Genomic DNA, 13,604 nt, shown 5'->3' with positions numbered 1-13,604 from the left:
CCTCTAAGACTGCCTAGCAGGAGACCCCGCTTGCCGGCCATGCTGGGCATAGAAAAGATAGGGAGCAAAGCACAAGCGCAAGAGGGCTCAAAAGAGGTTCTCACTCGGGGGTCCTGAGTCTCACGAAGCCTGTGTGTCAACTTCAACAGCTGCTCCACCGCAGCACTGGGCACGTTTGGCACCTGACAGGAGGAAAAACACACAAACACACCCACCGAATTACAAATGATCCCTGCTACGAGCAGGCAGACATGTCCACGTTCTCTCTGTGCGCCTCCTCAATTATCCACCCCATACAAGAAACAAATAGGGGAGGAGAGAGGCTCCAGCGGGGCTCCAGCCCTCCCAGCACAGCTCCCTCCCCCCCCCCCAACCAGACAGAGGGATGCCCAAGAAGGAGCCCAGCAGCCTCCGGGGCACACTGACCTTCTCGTTGAGAACTCTCATTTCTTCCCTCTTGCTCAGAGGCTTCACAGAATGGAAGAGGAAGAGGGTTAAGAGCTCTGGGACCAGCCACTGCTGCGTGGCGCTGCTGACGACCGGGGGCTCCGCTAAAGCAATGATTCTGAAGGACGGGTGGATGGGGAAAATGGACCTGGGAGGAGGAGAAGCAGCTTTAGGAGTTTTGTCTTCTACAGGCCTAGAAAACAGAGGAAGGCCCTTTGGGAGCTGGGTGCATTTCTGTCCACAGCACAATTCCCAGAGGGACAGCCAGACTGCTCCGCTCTCCCGTTTGTGCAACCAGCACGAGGCAGAAAACATTGTGAATAAGAAACGAGAGCGACATGAGGCCGCAGGACACACCAAGCCCGGGGCTCCACCCCTTGGGAGCTCTCCTTCAGGACAAAACTCTGCTGGTGCCCTCCGCTCCTGGGAGCAGAAAGCTCCGAGGATAGTCTTGGACCGAGAGAAGGAAAGCAAAAAGGTATTCGAAAGGACCAGGTGAAAGGGAAGGAAATCGCCAGGCAGCAGCCAAATCACAGCCCACCCATCATATCTTGCGAACGGTTTCTCTCTGTGATGCCTTTGGTCTGTGATCTGGTTCCTTCTCCTACAGGAAAACAGGACCCTGATTGCTTGGCCTGTGCTGACAGAAATCACTGCGGAGAGAAGGGCAAGTGATCCTCAGCCCCAGTGAGATGCGAGGGGAAGAAAAGCACGTCTTAAGGGCAGCTGCAGACCCCGTCTCAAAAACAGTGAAGAAAAAGGCTAAAAGGGGGGGAAAGGCTTGTTTTAAGGACTTATTTAAAAGAAACAAACAGGGAAAACAGGCTGGATACTTTGCCAGAAGAAGATGATGATTTTGGATTTATATCCCGTCCTATACTCTGAATCTCAGAGCAGTCACAATCTCCTCTACCTTCCCCCCCGCAACAAACACCCTGTGAGGTGGGTGGGGCTGAGAGTGCTTTTACAGCAGCTGCCCTTTCAAAGACAGTTTCTACGAAAGCTATGGCTGACCCAAGGCCATCTCAGCAGGTGCAAGTGGGGGAGCGGGGAATCAAACCCGGTTCTCCCAGATATGAGTCAGCACACTTAACCACTACACCAAACTGGCTCTCTATTAGAGCTATGGCTGACCCAAGGCCATTCCAGCAGGTGCAAGTGGAGGAGTGGGGAATCAAACCCGGTTCTCCCAGATAAGAGTCGGCACACTTAACCATGACACCAAACTGGCAAGAGTATTGACACAGCTGAAAGATGGACTTGAGAGAAAAGCCAATGAGGAAGAAAGACAGGTGGAACCCCTGGAAAGTGGCAAGTGAGGCCACCCAAGTGAGACCTGGGAACAGCTGGATTCATTTTGGCACAGAACCAGTGGGCACCAAGCACCCTCCTGCTCTTCTCAGAATCGCTGGCCAAAGCTTCCGTTAAAGACGCTGGGAGCCTCAGAGCGCTACAGCCTGGCCCCCCAAAGGCATCAAGCGAGACTGCACTCCCTGCCATTCACACCCAGAAATCGATTCCAGACCCTCGCGGTGGAGGCCGAGATGGAAACGCTGCTGGCAGAAGCATCACAAACACAAGGAAGACACGGAGAGGTGGGCGGGGAGATACAAAGAAACGGCACAGGAAGGGAAAGAAAGGTGTTGGTCATAAGGTGCCCCCTGCTGAAGAGGATGGAACGTCATGCGTCCAGACCTCACCCCCTGGCCTAAGAGCTATGCTGCTTGCCAGGGGAGAAAGTTAAAGACATTACAGACAGGATCCTGAAACTCATCATACCTACAGCGCATTACCCATTTGTGATGGTCCATGTGGGAACCAGTAATATGGCCTTGAGGGCCACTGGAAGCATCAAGGCTGACTCTGAAGCTCTCAGGAGGAAGCGGAAGGGAATGGGGGTGCAGCACGCGGGGTTCTCTTCAGTTCCTTCTTTCGTAGGAAGCTGCATGCGCTGGGAGCAGACGATAACGGAGGTGAACCACTGGCTGCGTTGGTGGTGCTGGATTCTGGGGCCACAGGCTAGGTCTTCTGAACCATGACCTACTAGCACAAGATGGACTTCACCTGTCGAAGTCCAGGAAGAAGGTGTTTGGCAGAAATCTGGAGAGATTCATCAACAGGGCTTTGAACTGTCAGCACGAGGGAAAGAAGATGACCAACTTAAACGAAGGAGAGCAAACAACGGAGCTCAGCCTGGGAGGGCCAGAGGGTCTAATGGGGACAAAGGTGCGAGGCTTCAGGTGGCTACACACCAATGCCCAAAGCGTGGCCAATAAGAAGGAAGAGCTTCTAATGGAGATGGAGGGGTATGGTTTAGTAGGCATTACAGAGACTTGGTGGGAGGATTCCCAGTGGATGAACATAAGAACATAAGAGAAGCCATGTTGGATCAGGCCAATGGCCCATCTAGTCCAACAGTCTGTGTCACACAGTGGCCAATATATGTGTGTGTGTGTGTGTATATACACACACACCTATATATATATATATATATATATATATATATATATATATATATATAAACATATACTGTGGCTAATAGCCACTGATGGACCTCTGCTCCATATTTTTATCTAAACCCCTCTTGAAGCTTGTAGCCGCCACCACCTCCTGTGGCAGTGAATTCCACATATTAATCACCCTTTGGGTGAAGAAGGACTTCCTTTTATCCGTTTTAACCTGACTGCTCAGCAATTTCATTGAATGCTGACGAGTTCTTGTATTGTGAGAAAGGGAAAAAAGGACTCCTTTCTCTACTTTCTCCATCCCATGCATAATCTTGTAAACCTCTATCATGTCATCCCGCAGTCGACGTTTCTCCAAGCTAAAGAGCCCCAAGCGTTTTAACCTTTCTTCATAGGGAAAGTGTTCCAACCCTTTAATCATTCTAGTTGCCCTTTTCTGCACTTTCTTCAATGCTATAATATCCTTTTTGAGGTGCGGTGACCAGAATTGCACACAGTATTCCAAATGAGACCGCACCATCGATTTATACAGGGGCATTATGATACTGGCTGATTTGTTTTCAATTCCCTTCCTAATAATCCCCAGTATGGCGTTGGCCTTTTTTATTGCAATCGCACACCGCCTTGACGTTTTCAGTGAGGATATGAGCTGCTCAAGGAAACCCAAAAGGGTCGAAGAGGCATTGCATGTGAGGAGAGGGTTGCTTTGTCAGGAAATACTGGAGGAGAAGGGCAGCAGTCCAGTGGGCAGTGTCTGGGTGAGGCTAAGGGAAGGAAGGGCAAACAGGATTGTGGCTGGGGGTCCTGACCAAGATCAGGAGGTGGATGCTGCCTTCTCGAACTGCTTGACGGGGTATCCAAACCACACAACCTGGTAGCTACGGGTGACTTCAGTGTGTGCTGGGAGACAAACTCTGCAAAGTTTCCGCAGTCGAACGCATTCCTGACCTGTCTGGCTGACAACTTCCTTCATCTAACGGTGGAAGAAGCAATGAGGGAGGGGCTCGGCCATACCTGACTTAACGGGCAAGAGATGGCAGATAATAATAATAATAAATTTTATTTGTATCCCACCCTCCCCGCCGAAGCAGGCTCAGGGCAGCTAACAGGACATGGTATACACCATGATTTTACATAAAACAATTTTAAAATACAATTAATAAATACATTTAAAAACAGTTACATAAAAATTTAAAACGACAGTAAATTAAGGTGCTATTCAATAGGTGTGTTCCGATGGCTGGATGTCGTTTTCAGGGTTCCTTATGAGCTTGCAGAAAGAGGGTGGTTTTGCAAGCCCTGCGGAACTGATTAAAGTCCCGCAGGGCTCGCACTTCCTCCGGTAGTTGATTCCACCAGTGGGGGGCCATTATGGAGAAGGCCTGCTCCCTCGTTACTTTCAATTTGGCCTTTGGTCCAGGGATCCTTAAAAGGCTTTGGGAGCTAGATCTTAGTGCTCTCTGGGGAACGTGTGGAGCGAGGTGGTCCCTAAGGTAGGCAGGTCCTCGGCCATATAGGGCTTTAAAGGTAATGACCAGATGGGATGAAGGAGGTGGGGACCTCAGGGGGAAGTGACCGTGTCTTGCTAGAATTCCTTTTTTGCTGTAGGGGACCAAGGAAGTTCATAGCCACACATGTATATTAGATTTCAGTAGGGCAGGCAGACTTTAACAGAAGCATGATGAGAATCACTCCGCGGGCAGGGCTGCTGGAAGGGCAAGGAGCAAGTGAGGGGTGGGCCCTCCTAAAACAAGAGCTCTTGCAAGCTCAAGCCATCACGAGTCCAACAAGAAGGAAGTGTGAACGGGGACCCAAAAAGCCATTGTGGATAAACAAAGAACTCCGATATCTGCTAAGGGGGAAAAGGGAAATGTTCAAGGAATGGAGGCTGGGACATAAGTCTAAAGAAGAGTATCCGTGGGCTGCCAGGCACTGTATGTCGGCCATCAGAGAGGCCAAAGCTCACAGGGAGCGAAAGCTGGCCGGGGAGGCTCACTACAACAACAAAATCTTCTTCGGATGTATGAGAAGCAAACACAAAATAAGAGAGACACTGGGATGACAATGGAGAAACTCTGACAGAGGAAGAAAGCAGAAAGGACACATACACAGCTCATAATTCCTCCTCTTTATGTTTTCCTCACAACCCTTTTAGTAATGACCACTTTGGAAAAAACCACTAGAAGTATTTTTTTTTTCAAGGCAAAAACGTTGACCAAATCACATCAGAGGGAAGCCTTGAGAGCCAGTTTGGTGTAGTGGTTAAGTGTGCGGACTCTTATCTGGGAGAGCCGGGTTTGATTCCCCACTTACACCTGCTGAGATGGCCTTGGGTCAGCCATAGCTTTCATAGAAGCTGTCCTTGAAAGGGCAGCTGCTGTAAAAGCACTCTCAGCCCCACCTACCTCACAGGGTGTTTGTTGTGGGGGGGGGGGGAGGTAGAGGAGATTGTAACCGCTCTGAGACTCTGAGATTCAGAGTATAGGGCGGGATATAAATCCAAAATCTTCTTCTTCTTCTTAGAACAGCTCGCGCCAAGTCCAGGAGCGCCTTCAAGAGAAACACGATTTATCTGGTTGTTTTATTGCTTTAATATTGTTTCGTTTACTGTCTATTTTATGCTGCGAGCCGTCTTGAGTCTGTATGGAACGGGCGGGATGCAAATATAAAGTAAATAAATAAAAGATTTGGGGGTGGAGGGAGGAGGCACTTGCAAAAGCCAAGGGATCTTTGACTCTCAAAAGCTCAAACCCCCAAAATCTTTTGAGTCTCCAAAGTGCTCCTGGACTGAGCTCCAGCTCTTAACCAAATTAAACCTCTCCCCATCCAGAATGTTAAAGAAATCACTGCCTACTCGATGGGCCCGGGGAATTCTGAGCCCATGGCCTCCTCCTCCTCCAAGGGATGGGTTACCTTTGCTGCAGGTTTTCGTCTGACAGCTGCAGCTCTTCTTTTAACTTTTCATATCTGTCTTGCCTGAGCAGGAGGCCCCCGTCATAAAGAGCAATCTCTCGATCGTGAATTAACCTGCAAAATAAGTTGAGAGAACATTATGGGATGGCAAAGCTTCATACCATGCTCATTCTGCCTGATTCCCTAAAGAAGAAGAAGAAGAAGATATTGAAACCATTTAGAAGGATGCAGAACAAATTAAGAAATGTCACCACTCTGGGCATAAAACAAGAATTTTGGAAATCATTGCTCTTACACTGGGCCACTTATTGCTTTATACAGAAGATGCAGCTGTTCCTGCATTAGGACCTTCGAGCATACTAGAAGGGAAGATGCTTGTCAGTAAATGAAAACGGCGGCATGCATCGTTTGTAAGCCACAAACAGCAGCTTACATGAGGACACGGCAGATTTCTGAATCTGGGTCTCTCTGCTGCAGACTGATTGTGAAAAAACCCTGTTTCCTGATACGGAGGAAACAGGTCTGGCCACGTGAAAGGTCAAATGAACCCTCAGATTAAGCAGCGCTTGACTCCGCAAGCAATTCCATTGCTGTTTCTATTACTGCTCAATGTAAGCAATGCACATAAAATCTAATCGTCTACACAGGAAATAAACTGCACAGTACAAAATGGTTCAAACTCACTTGCATAAATGAGCAGTAAGCAGAATCCTACTGTGTCATTTTTGCACTGCTCATAAGAACATAAGAGAAGCCATGTTGGATCAGACCAATGGCCCATCCAGTCCAACACTCTGTGTCACATAAGAACATAAGAGAAGCCCTGTTGGATCAGGCCACTGGCCCATCCAGTCCAACACTCTGTGTCACATAAGAACATGAGAGAAGCCATGTTGGATCAGGCCAGTGGCCCCTTCCAGTCCAACACTCTGTGTCACATAAGAACATGAGAGAAGTCACGTTGGATCAGGCTAATGGCCCATCCAGTCCAACACTCTGTGTCACATAAGAACATGAGAGAAGTCACGTTGGATCAGGCTAATGGCCCATCCAGTCCAACACTCTGTGTCACATAAGAACATAAGAGAAGCCATGTTGGATCAGGCCAGTGGCCCCTTCCAGTCCAACACTCTGTGTCACATAAGAACATGAGAGAAGTCACGTTGGATCAGGCTAATGGCCCATCCAGTCCAACACTCTGTGTCACATAAGAACATAAGAGAAGCCCTGTTGGATCAGGCCAATGGCCCATCCAGTCCAACCCTCTGTGTCACACAGTGGCCAATATATATATATATATATATATATATATATATATACACACACACACACACACACACACACACATACACACACACAGACACACACACATATATATAGACACACACTGTGGCTAATAGCCACTGATGGACCTCTGCTCCATATTTTTATCCAATCCCCTCTTGAAGCTGGCTATGCTTGTAGTCGCCACCACCTCCTGTGGCAGTGAATTCCACATGTTAATCACCCTTTGGGTGAAGAAGTACTGCCTTTTATCCGTTTTAACCTGACTGCTCAGCAATTTCATTGAATGCCCAAGAGTTCTTGTATTGTGAGAAAGGGAGAAAAGGACTCCTTTCTCTACTTTCTCTATCCCATGCATAATTTTGTAAACCTCTATCATGTCACCCTACAGTCGACGTTTCTCCAAGCTAAAGAGCCCCAAGCGTTTTAACCTTTCTTCATAGGGAAAGTGTTCCAACCCTTTAATCATTCCAGTTGCCCTTTTCTGCACTTTCTTCAATGCTATAATATCCTTTTTGAGGTGCAGTGACCAGAATTGCACACAGTATTCCAAATGAGGCCGCACCATCGATTTATACAGGGGCATGATGATACTGGCTGATTTGTTTTCAATTCCCTTCCTATTAATTCCCAGCATGGCGTTGGCCTTTTTTATTGCAATCGCACACCGCCTTGATGTTTTCAGTGAGGATATGAGCTGCTCAAGGAAACCCAAAAGGGTCGAAGAGGCATTGCATGTGAGGAGAGGGTTGCTTTGTCAGGAAATACTGGAGGAGAAGGGCAGCAGTCCAGCGGGCAGTGTCTGGGTGAGGCTAAGGGAAGGAAGGGCAAACAGGATTGTGGCTGGGGGTCCTGACCAAGATCAGGAGGTGGATGCTGCCTTCTCGAACTGCTTGACGGGGTATCCAAACCACACGACCTGGTAGCTACGGGTGACTTCAGTGAGTTATCTACCACGACCCCAATGTGTCACATGAATACTTTTGCTGTGCTTCTACAATTCTAACCCCTGTTGCATTTTTCACTGGACGTTTAATTTTGCTGCCTCTACTGGGTGACCCACCCTGAGTCCCTGTGAGAAAGGTGGACTGTAAAGAATGCAAATAAATAAGAACATAAGAGAAGCCATGTTAGATCAGGCCAATGGCCCATCCAGTCCAACACTCTGTGTCACACAGTGGCCAAAAAAATTATATTTTTATATATATATACACACACACACACACACACACACACTGTGGCTAATAGCCACTGATGGACCTCTGCTCCATATTTTTATCTAAACCCCTCTTGAAGGTGGCTATGCTTGTGGCCACCACCACCTCCTGTGGCTGTGAATTCCACATGTTAATCACCCTTTGGGTGAAGAAGTACTTCCTTTCATCTGTTTTAACCTGTCTGCTCAGCAATTTCATCGAATGCCCACGAGACAGGAGAAGGGAGATTAATGCATACCACTCTGAGTTCCTTGGAGAAACAGAAGGATTGAAATGCATCAAGTAAACGAAAGGAGTAAGTGAAGTGCCTGTCCTGTCACAGGATCCAGAAGCCCACTTAGGAGGCCCTGCAGGGGGTTACAGTTGGACTGGGAACATCCAGAAACACCACTGCTATGAGACATCTGACAGCTAGAATGGCTGCAATCTGTACAGTTGTGGTGGCCTTCAGAAGCATCACTACAGTAGCCCCCTTCCCCAGAGACAGGGACACTGCTTGAGCCATGCCAGGCGGCCCATATTCCAGAGAGGCACCAGGTAGTCCGAACCCATTGCTCCGGAGGGCACACGCCTCACCACTCCCACCCTTCAGGCGCCGCAGTAGCTCCCCTCGTCACACTGACCTCTGGAGGACCGCGAGGGTGCCCGGGTTGACCCTGTGGATGCCGTCGAGGATGACCAGCTTCCCTTCGAGGGCGGCTGTGATCAGCGGGGAGGGTCTCCAAGAGGTGTCTCCGTTCGGGAGGGTGCACCTTTGCTGCAGCAGGTCTCGGGCAGTCATATCCTGCAAGCAACAAGAACAGCAGAACCGCAATGAACGGGAGTGTCAAGATCAGAGCAATGTGATTCCACTCACCACGTCCATCTTCGGCTTCAACTGCGGCATGAAGGGCAAGAAAAGGCTGCCTTTCTGATTTCAGCAGTGGGCTTGCGCACGTCTGTAGTCTCCAAAAAGGAATGTTTTCTACATACACATGAAGAACCTACGCAGCTGCCCTATGCTGAATTGGGGCATGGGTCCCTCAAGGTGCTCAGACTGGCAGTGGCCCTCCTGGGAGATCCCAGGGATTGACCCTGGGACCTTCGACATACCAAGCAGGTACTCTGCCATTGAGCCACGGCCCCTCCCCCTATTTAGAGAGCCGCTGCCAGGCTGAGAAGACAATACTGACTTTGATGGACCAAAGGTCTGATTCAGTATAAGGCAGCTTCATATGTTAGTTATGACACCTTTGCCTACAGAAAGGCCAATGAACGCTCCCTAACAAGCTTGAAGACTCCTTGAGAATTATCCTCTGCTTCTCTACTGAGCTCCACACACCAAGTTTCAATTTTGTTCCATGTTCCTGATTTTCTAGCCCCAGAGTCCTGGGGGCGAGGGGAGAAGAACAGTTTCCACCACGTCACAAGTAGGGGACCAGGGAGGGCCTTCTACTGGCTGCCACCACTCTGGTAAGGGTCTTTCTGGAGGGCCCAGAGCCCCCACCCAACCCGTCTTCCATCTCAGCAAGCACCTTTTATTTGTGACTGAAAAGATGTGCAGATCCAGCAGTATAACAATATGTTTATTGTAAGTGCTCAAAAACAAACAAGTGGGTTTTAACATCTAATGCAATAGTGAACATGGAAACAGTAAAAGTGGTACAAAGCAAAATAAAAAGGCCTGGTGCAACTAACTATAAGATTTCTTCCTCTAATTCCAACTGACTCACCACTCTTTGGATGAGGGAGCTCTCATGACTGCAGCCAAGCCTTTCCAGAGAGAACTCTCCTGACTGCAGCTCCTCCAGAAGGAACAACCCTCCCTCTCTAGCTAGTTCTTTTATTAGTTCCTCCCAGGTCCCACCCCTCTGTTCTTCACTGGGCAAGTTCTACCTCCTAAACTTCTGCCCATGCACTCAGAAGGAATCCTGGAAAATGTAGGCCTCGTTACTACTTCAGTACAGGCTTTGCTGGAGCCTGTAGGTCACACTAGGCCTAGGCTCATGACACACCAGCTCTCTCTTCTGGACTTCTCTGCTGACCCATCCCATATTATCTTACATATCTGTCTCCAGAACACAATTTCATTTTCACTGCAAAAGGGGATATTTCTCAGTATCTGAGAGGGAATCTGTCCTTGTTTCTGTGAATCCATTATTTTGGGATAGAAGTAAGTTTACCTGATAGAGCATGAAGGATTCTATGCTGTATCCTAAGGCATCTGAAAACTCCTTAGCAACCACTGTTTTCCCACAGCCCTGAAAGGAAAAACGAGTAATAACAATTAATACAGCACATCAAATTATTCAAAGGGATTCATGCAGCCTGTCTGGGAGAAGTCCTTACAACAGTCAAGAAGGCCTGGGGGAAGGTCCCCAGACTGCCCACCTGACAGGTGTGGGGGGAGGGAGGGAGGGCAGAGGCTTCCTACTGACTTCTTGGCAGAGGTGAAACTCAAACCAAGAAGGGCTCCTTGATCCATCCAGGTTTAGATGAGATCACGAAGGGGCTGGCAGTCCCGGCTCAACACCTGTAGCTCTGGTTCACGTCCCTCAGGCCCACCAGTGGCTCCCCTTCTCACACTGACCTCCAGAAGACAGCAAGAGTGCCTTTGAATGACTTCTCAATGCTTAAGTAGCTACAAATTCCTTCCTTTGTATCTGCTGTTTCCCAACTTAATATTCCTCTCCTCTGTGTTTATAGCGGCCCCGTGGCGCAGAGGTGTAAAGCAGCAGTACTGTAGTACTGTGGTCTGAACTCTCTGCTCACGACCTGGGTTCAATTCCGGCAGAAGCTGGATTCAGGTAGCCAGGCCAAGGTTGACTCAGCCTTCCATCCTTCCGAGGTTTGTCAAATGAGTCCCCAGCTTGCTGGGGAGAAAGTGTAAAAACTGCGGAAGGCAATGGCAAACCACTCCGTAAAAAGTCTGCCGTGAAAACGTTGTGAAAGCAACGTCACCCCAGAGTCGGAAATGACTGGTACTTGCACAGGGGACCTTTCCTTTAATAGCAGCCCCGTGGCACAGACTGGTAAAGCAGCGGTACTGCAGTCTGAGCTCCCTGCTCATGACCTGAATTCGATCCCAGCAGAAGCTGGTTCAGATAGCCGGCTCCAGGTTGACTCAGCCTTCCATCCTTCCGAGGTCGGTTAAATGAGTCCCCAGCTTGCTGGGGAGAAAGTGTAAAAGACGGGGAAGGCAAGGGCAAACCAACCCATAAAAAGTCTGCCGTGAAAACGTTGTGAAAGCAACGTCACCCCAGAGTCGGAAACAACTGGTGCTTGCACAGGGGACCTTTCCTTTCCTTTTCCTGTGTTTATAATCCATCCTGATATCCAAACTAGTGCTGCTGCTTGATGATATAACCTAACAGATGGTACTGCCAAGCCTCCTCTGTTTTCCTCATCTTGCATTATTTTAAACCTTATCTGCCCCACAGAGACCACCTTCCAAAGCAGCCATTTCCTCCATGGGAACTGATCTCTGTGATATGCAGATCAGCTGCAGGAAATCTCCAGGCACCACCTGGAGGCTGGCAAGCCCAAATCATCAGATGCCTTCTCCACTAGCGGCTTGGCAAACAGCTGTCCGAACTGAGCAACTCCAAGGCATTCTGGATGAAGCCACTCTGGGACAAAGGGGAGCTGCTGCATTAGACTTAACAAAGGGGAGTTCAATGGTGTCACTCACTCTGGCTCCAATCAAGCAGATGTCTTTGACCATATGAGACACCATCATTTCTGCCAACAGCTGCTCATGGCTGGGAGTCCGGATGAAGCCCCCTGGCCCCGAACACAGATTGGTGGGTTCCGTCCCAGCAGGAACCTGCCGAAGATTGCCAATGTTAAGAGTTTGGTTAATTGTCTCTTCACTAAACCGACAATCCAAAGTCCTCCTTGCTCAAACAACAAAGATTTATCTTTGGAAAACTGACATAAAACTCACATCAGCTCGCATCTGTGGCCCAGCCTGAACCTCTTTCACTAACTTCAGGTTCAGTTTCTAGTGCAACTTCAGGTTCAGTCTCTAGTGCAATTCACAGCTCCATTTCTGATCTTTATGGTCTAGATGAAGAACTTCTCAACCACAGCTTCATTTCACTTAAGCTTCTCTGTGTGCTTGCTAATCTGGAGTGGAGAGGGGAGGGGCCAAAGAGCTCTGCTCCACTCCAGGACGTAAGAATCTAATGCATCTCTCAGTTCACGTGCCTAATTCTGGACAACAATGCTGAAAAGGAAGGCGTCCCCCATTTGCAAAGCTCAGTGGTAGAGCATCTGCTTGGGAAGCAGAAGGTCCCAGGTACAATCCCCGGCATCTCCAACTGAAAAGGGCCCAGGCAAATAGGTGTGAAAAACCTCAGCTTGAGACCCTGGAGAGCCACTGCCAGTCTGAGTAGACAAGACTGACTTTAGGGATGGATGATGGCTTAGTGGTAGAGCATCTGCTTGGGAAGCAGAAGGTCCCAGGTTCAATCCCTGGCATCTCCAAAAAAGGGTCCAGGCAAATAGGTGTGAAAAACCTCAGCTTGAGACCCTGGAGAGCCGCTGCCAGTCTGAGAAGACAATACTGACTTTGATGGACCAAGGGTCTGATTCAGTATAAGGCAGCTTCATATGTTCATATGTTTTGTTCATATTATTACCTGAAAGGTCACTTCTTTCCCAGCTATGTGAACCGTCACGTCAGCCTGGAAGTTCTGGTCATTCTCTCTCTTTCTGACATTTGTAACTCTTGTAGGAAGTGAAGGTTTTGTTGAATCCCGGAGCTCAAACCTCTAAGAAACAAAAGACATTTAAGCATTAACTACATATAGGCAGGGTATCACAAACCAGGACCTGAAGTTGATTTATTAGCCACAGGCCAATTCGAGCGCAGGAGGACCTAACAGGCCAAAGACAGCAGAGGCAGAATCCAGGTCCTCTTGGAGAATATTATAATTGTGGGGGAGAACAGAAATGGAATAAAGATTTCAGGTTTTCACGGCTGGTAACATCATTAGGGTTTGTAGAATCTTTCGGGCTCAAGTGCTGTGTTCTATTGGAGAAAGTTTTCCTTCCAGACGTTTCGTTCTCAGCTGCGGAGAACATCCTCAGTGGCGTTGCAGCTGGAGCAGGCGCTCTGACCTTCTTGGCTGCTGTGCGTTGAGTGGGGCCAGGGCTGCTGGAGAGCTGCTATTTCTAGGCTGGAGGGGGTGTGGTGAAAGGGCAATAGGTTTGTGGATGTGCCCATTGTTTGGTGGGGCTTCCTGGAAGGGTAGTGATAAGGAAACTGGCTGTTGAATATGACCATTGTTCTGTG

The 13,604-nt window shown here is 48.7% G+C and overlaps 1 protein-coding gene across 1 annotated transcript in view; it reads right to left on the bottom strand.

Annotated features, from left to right (window-relative positions):
- The window catches only part of VWA8 (von Willebrand factor A domain containing 8), a 106,606-nt gene that overhangs the window by 71,459 nt on the left and 21,543 nt on the right, over positions 1–13,604 (bottom strand). The window contains exons 9-15 of the mRNA XM_060233579.1: positions 12,949–13,080; positions 11,997–12,131; positions 10,489–10,566; positions 8,950–9,110; positions 5,826–5,939; positions 427–595; positions 105–182 (exon numbers count right to left, since the gene is read on the bottom strand). Coding sequence (XP_060089562.1) covers positions 105–182; positions 427–595; positions 5,826–5,939; positions 8,950–9,110; positions 10,489–10,566; positions 11,997–12,131; positions 12,949–13,080 — 867 coding nt within the window. The remainder of the gene's footprint in view (positions 1–104; positions 183–426; positions 596–5,825; positions 5,940–8,949; positions 9,111–10,488; positions 10,567–11,996; positions 12,132–12,948; positions 13,081–13,604) is intronic.

Source organism: Heteronotia binoei, chromosome 3 (genome assembly GCF_032191835.1).
Source record: "Heteronotia binoei isolate CCM8104 ecotype False Entrance Well chromosome 3, APGP_CSIRO_Hbin_v1, whole genome shotgun sequence".
Classification (NCBI taxonomy): domain Eukaryota; kingdom Metazoa; phylum Chordata; class Lepidosauria; order Squamata; family Gekkonidae; genus Heteronotia; species Heteronotia binoei.
This window is presented reverse-complemented; position numbering and strand designations above follow the sequence as displayed.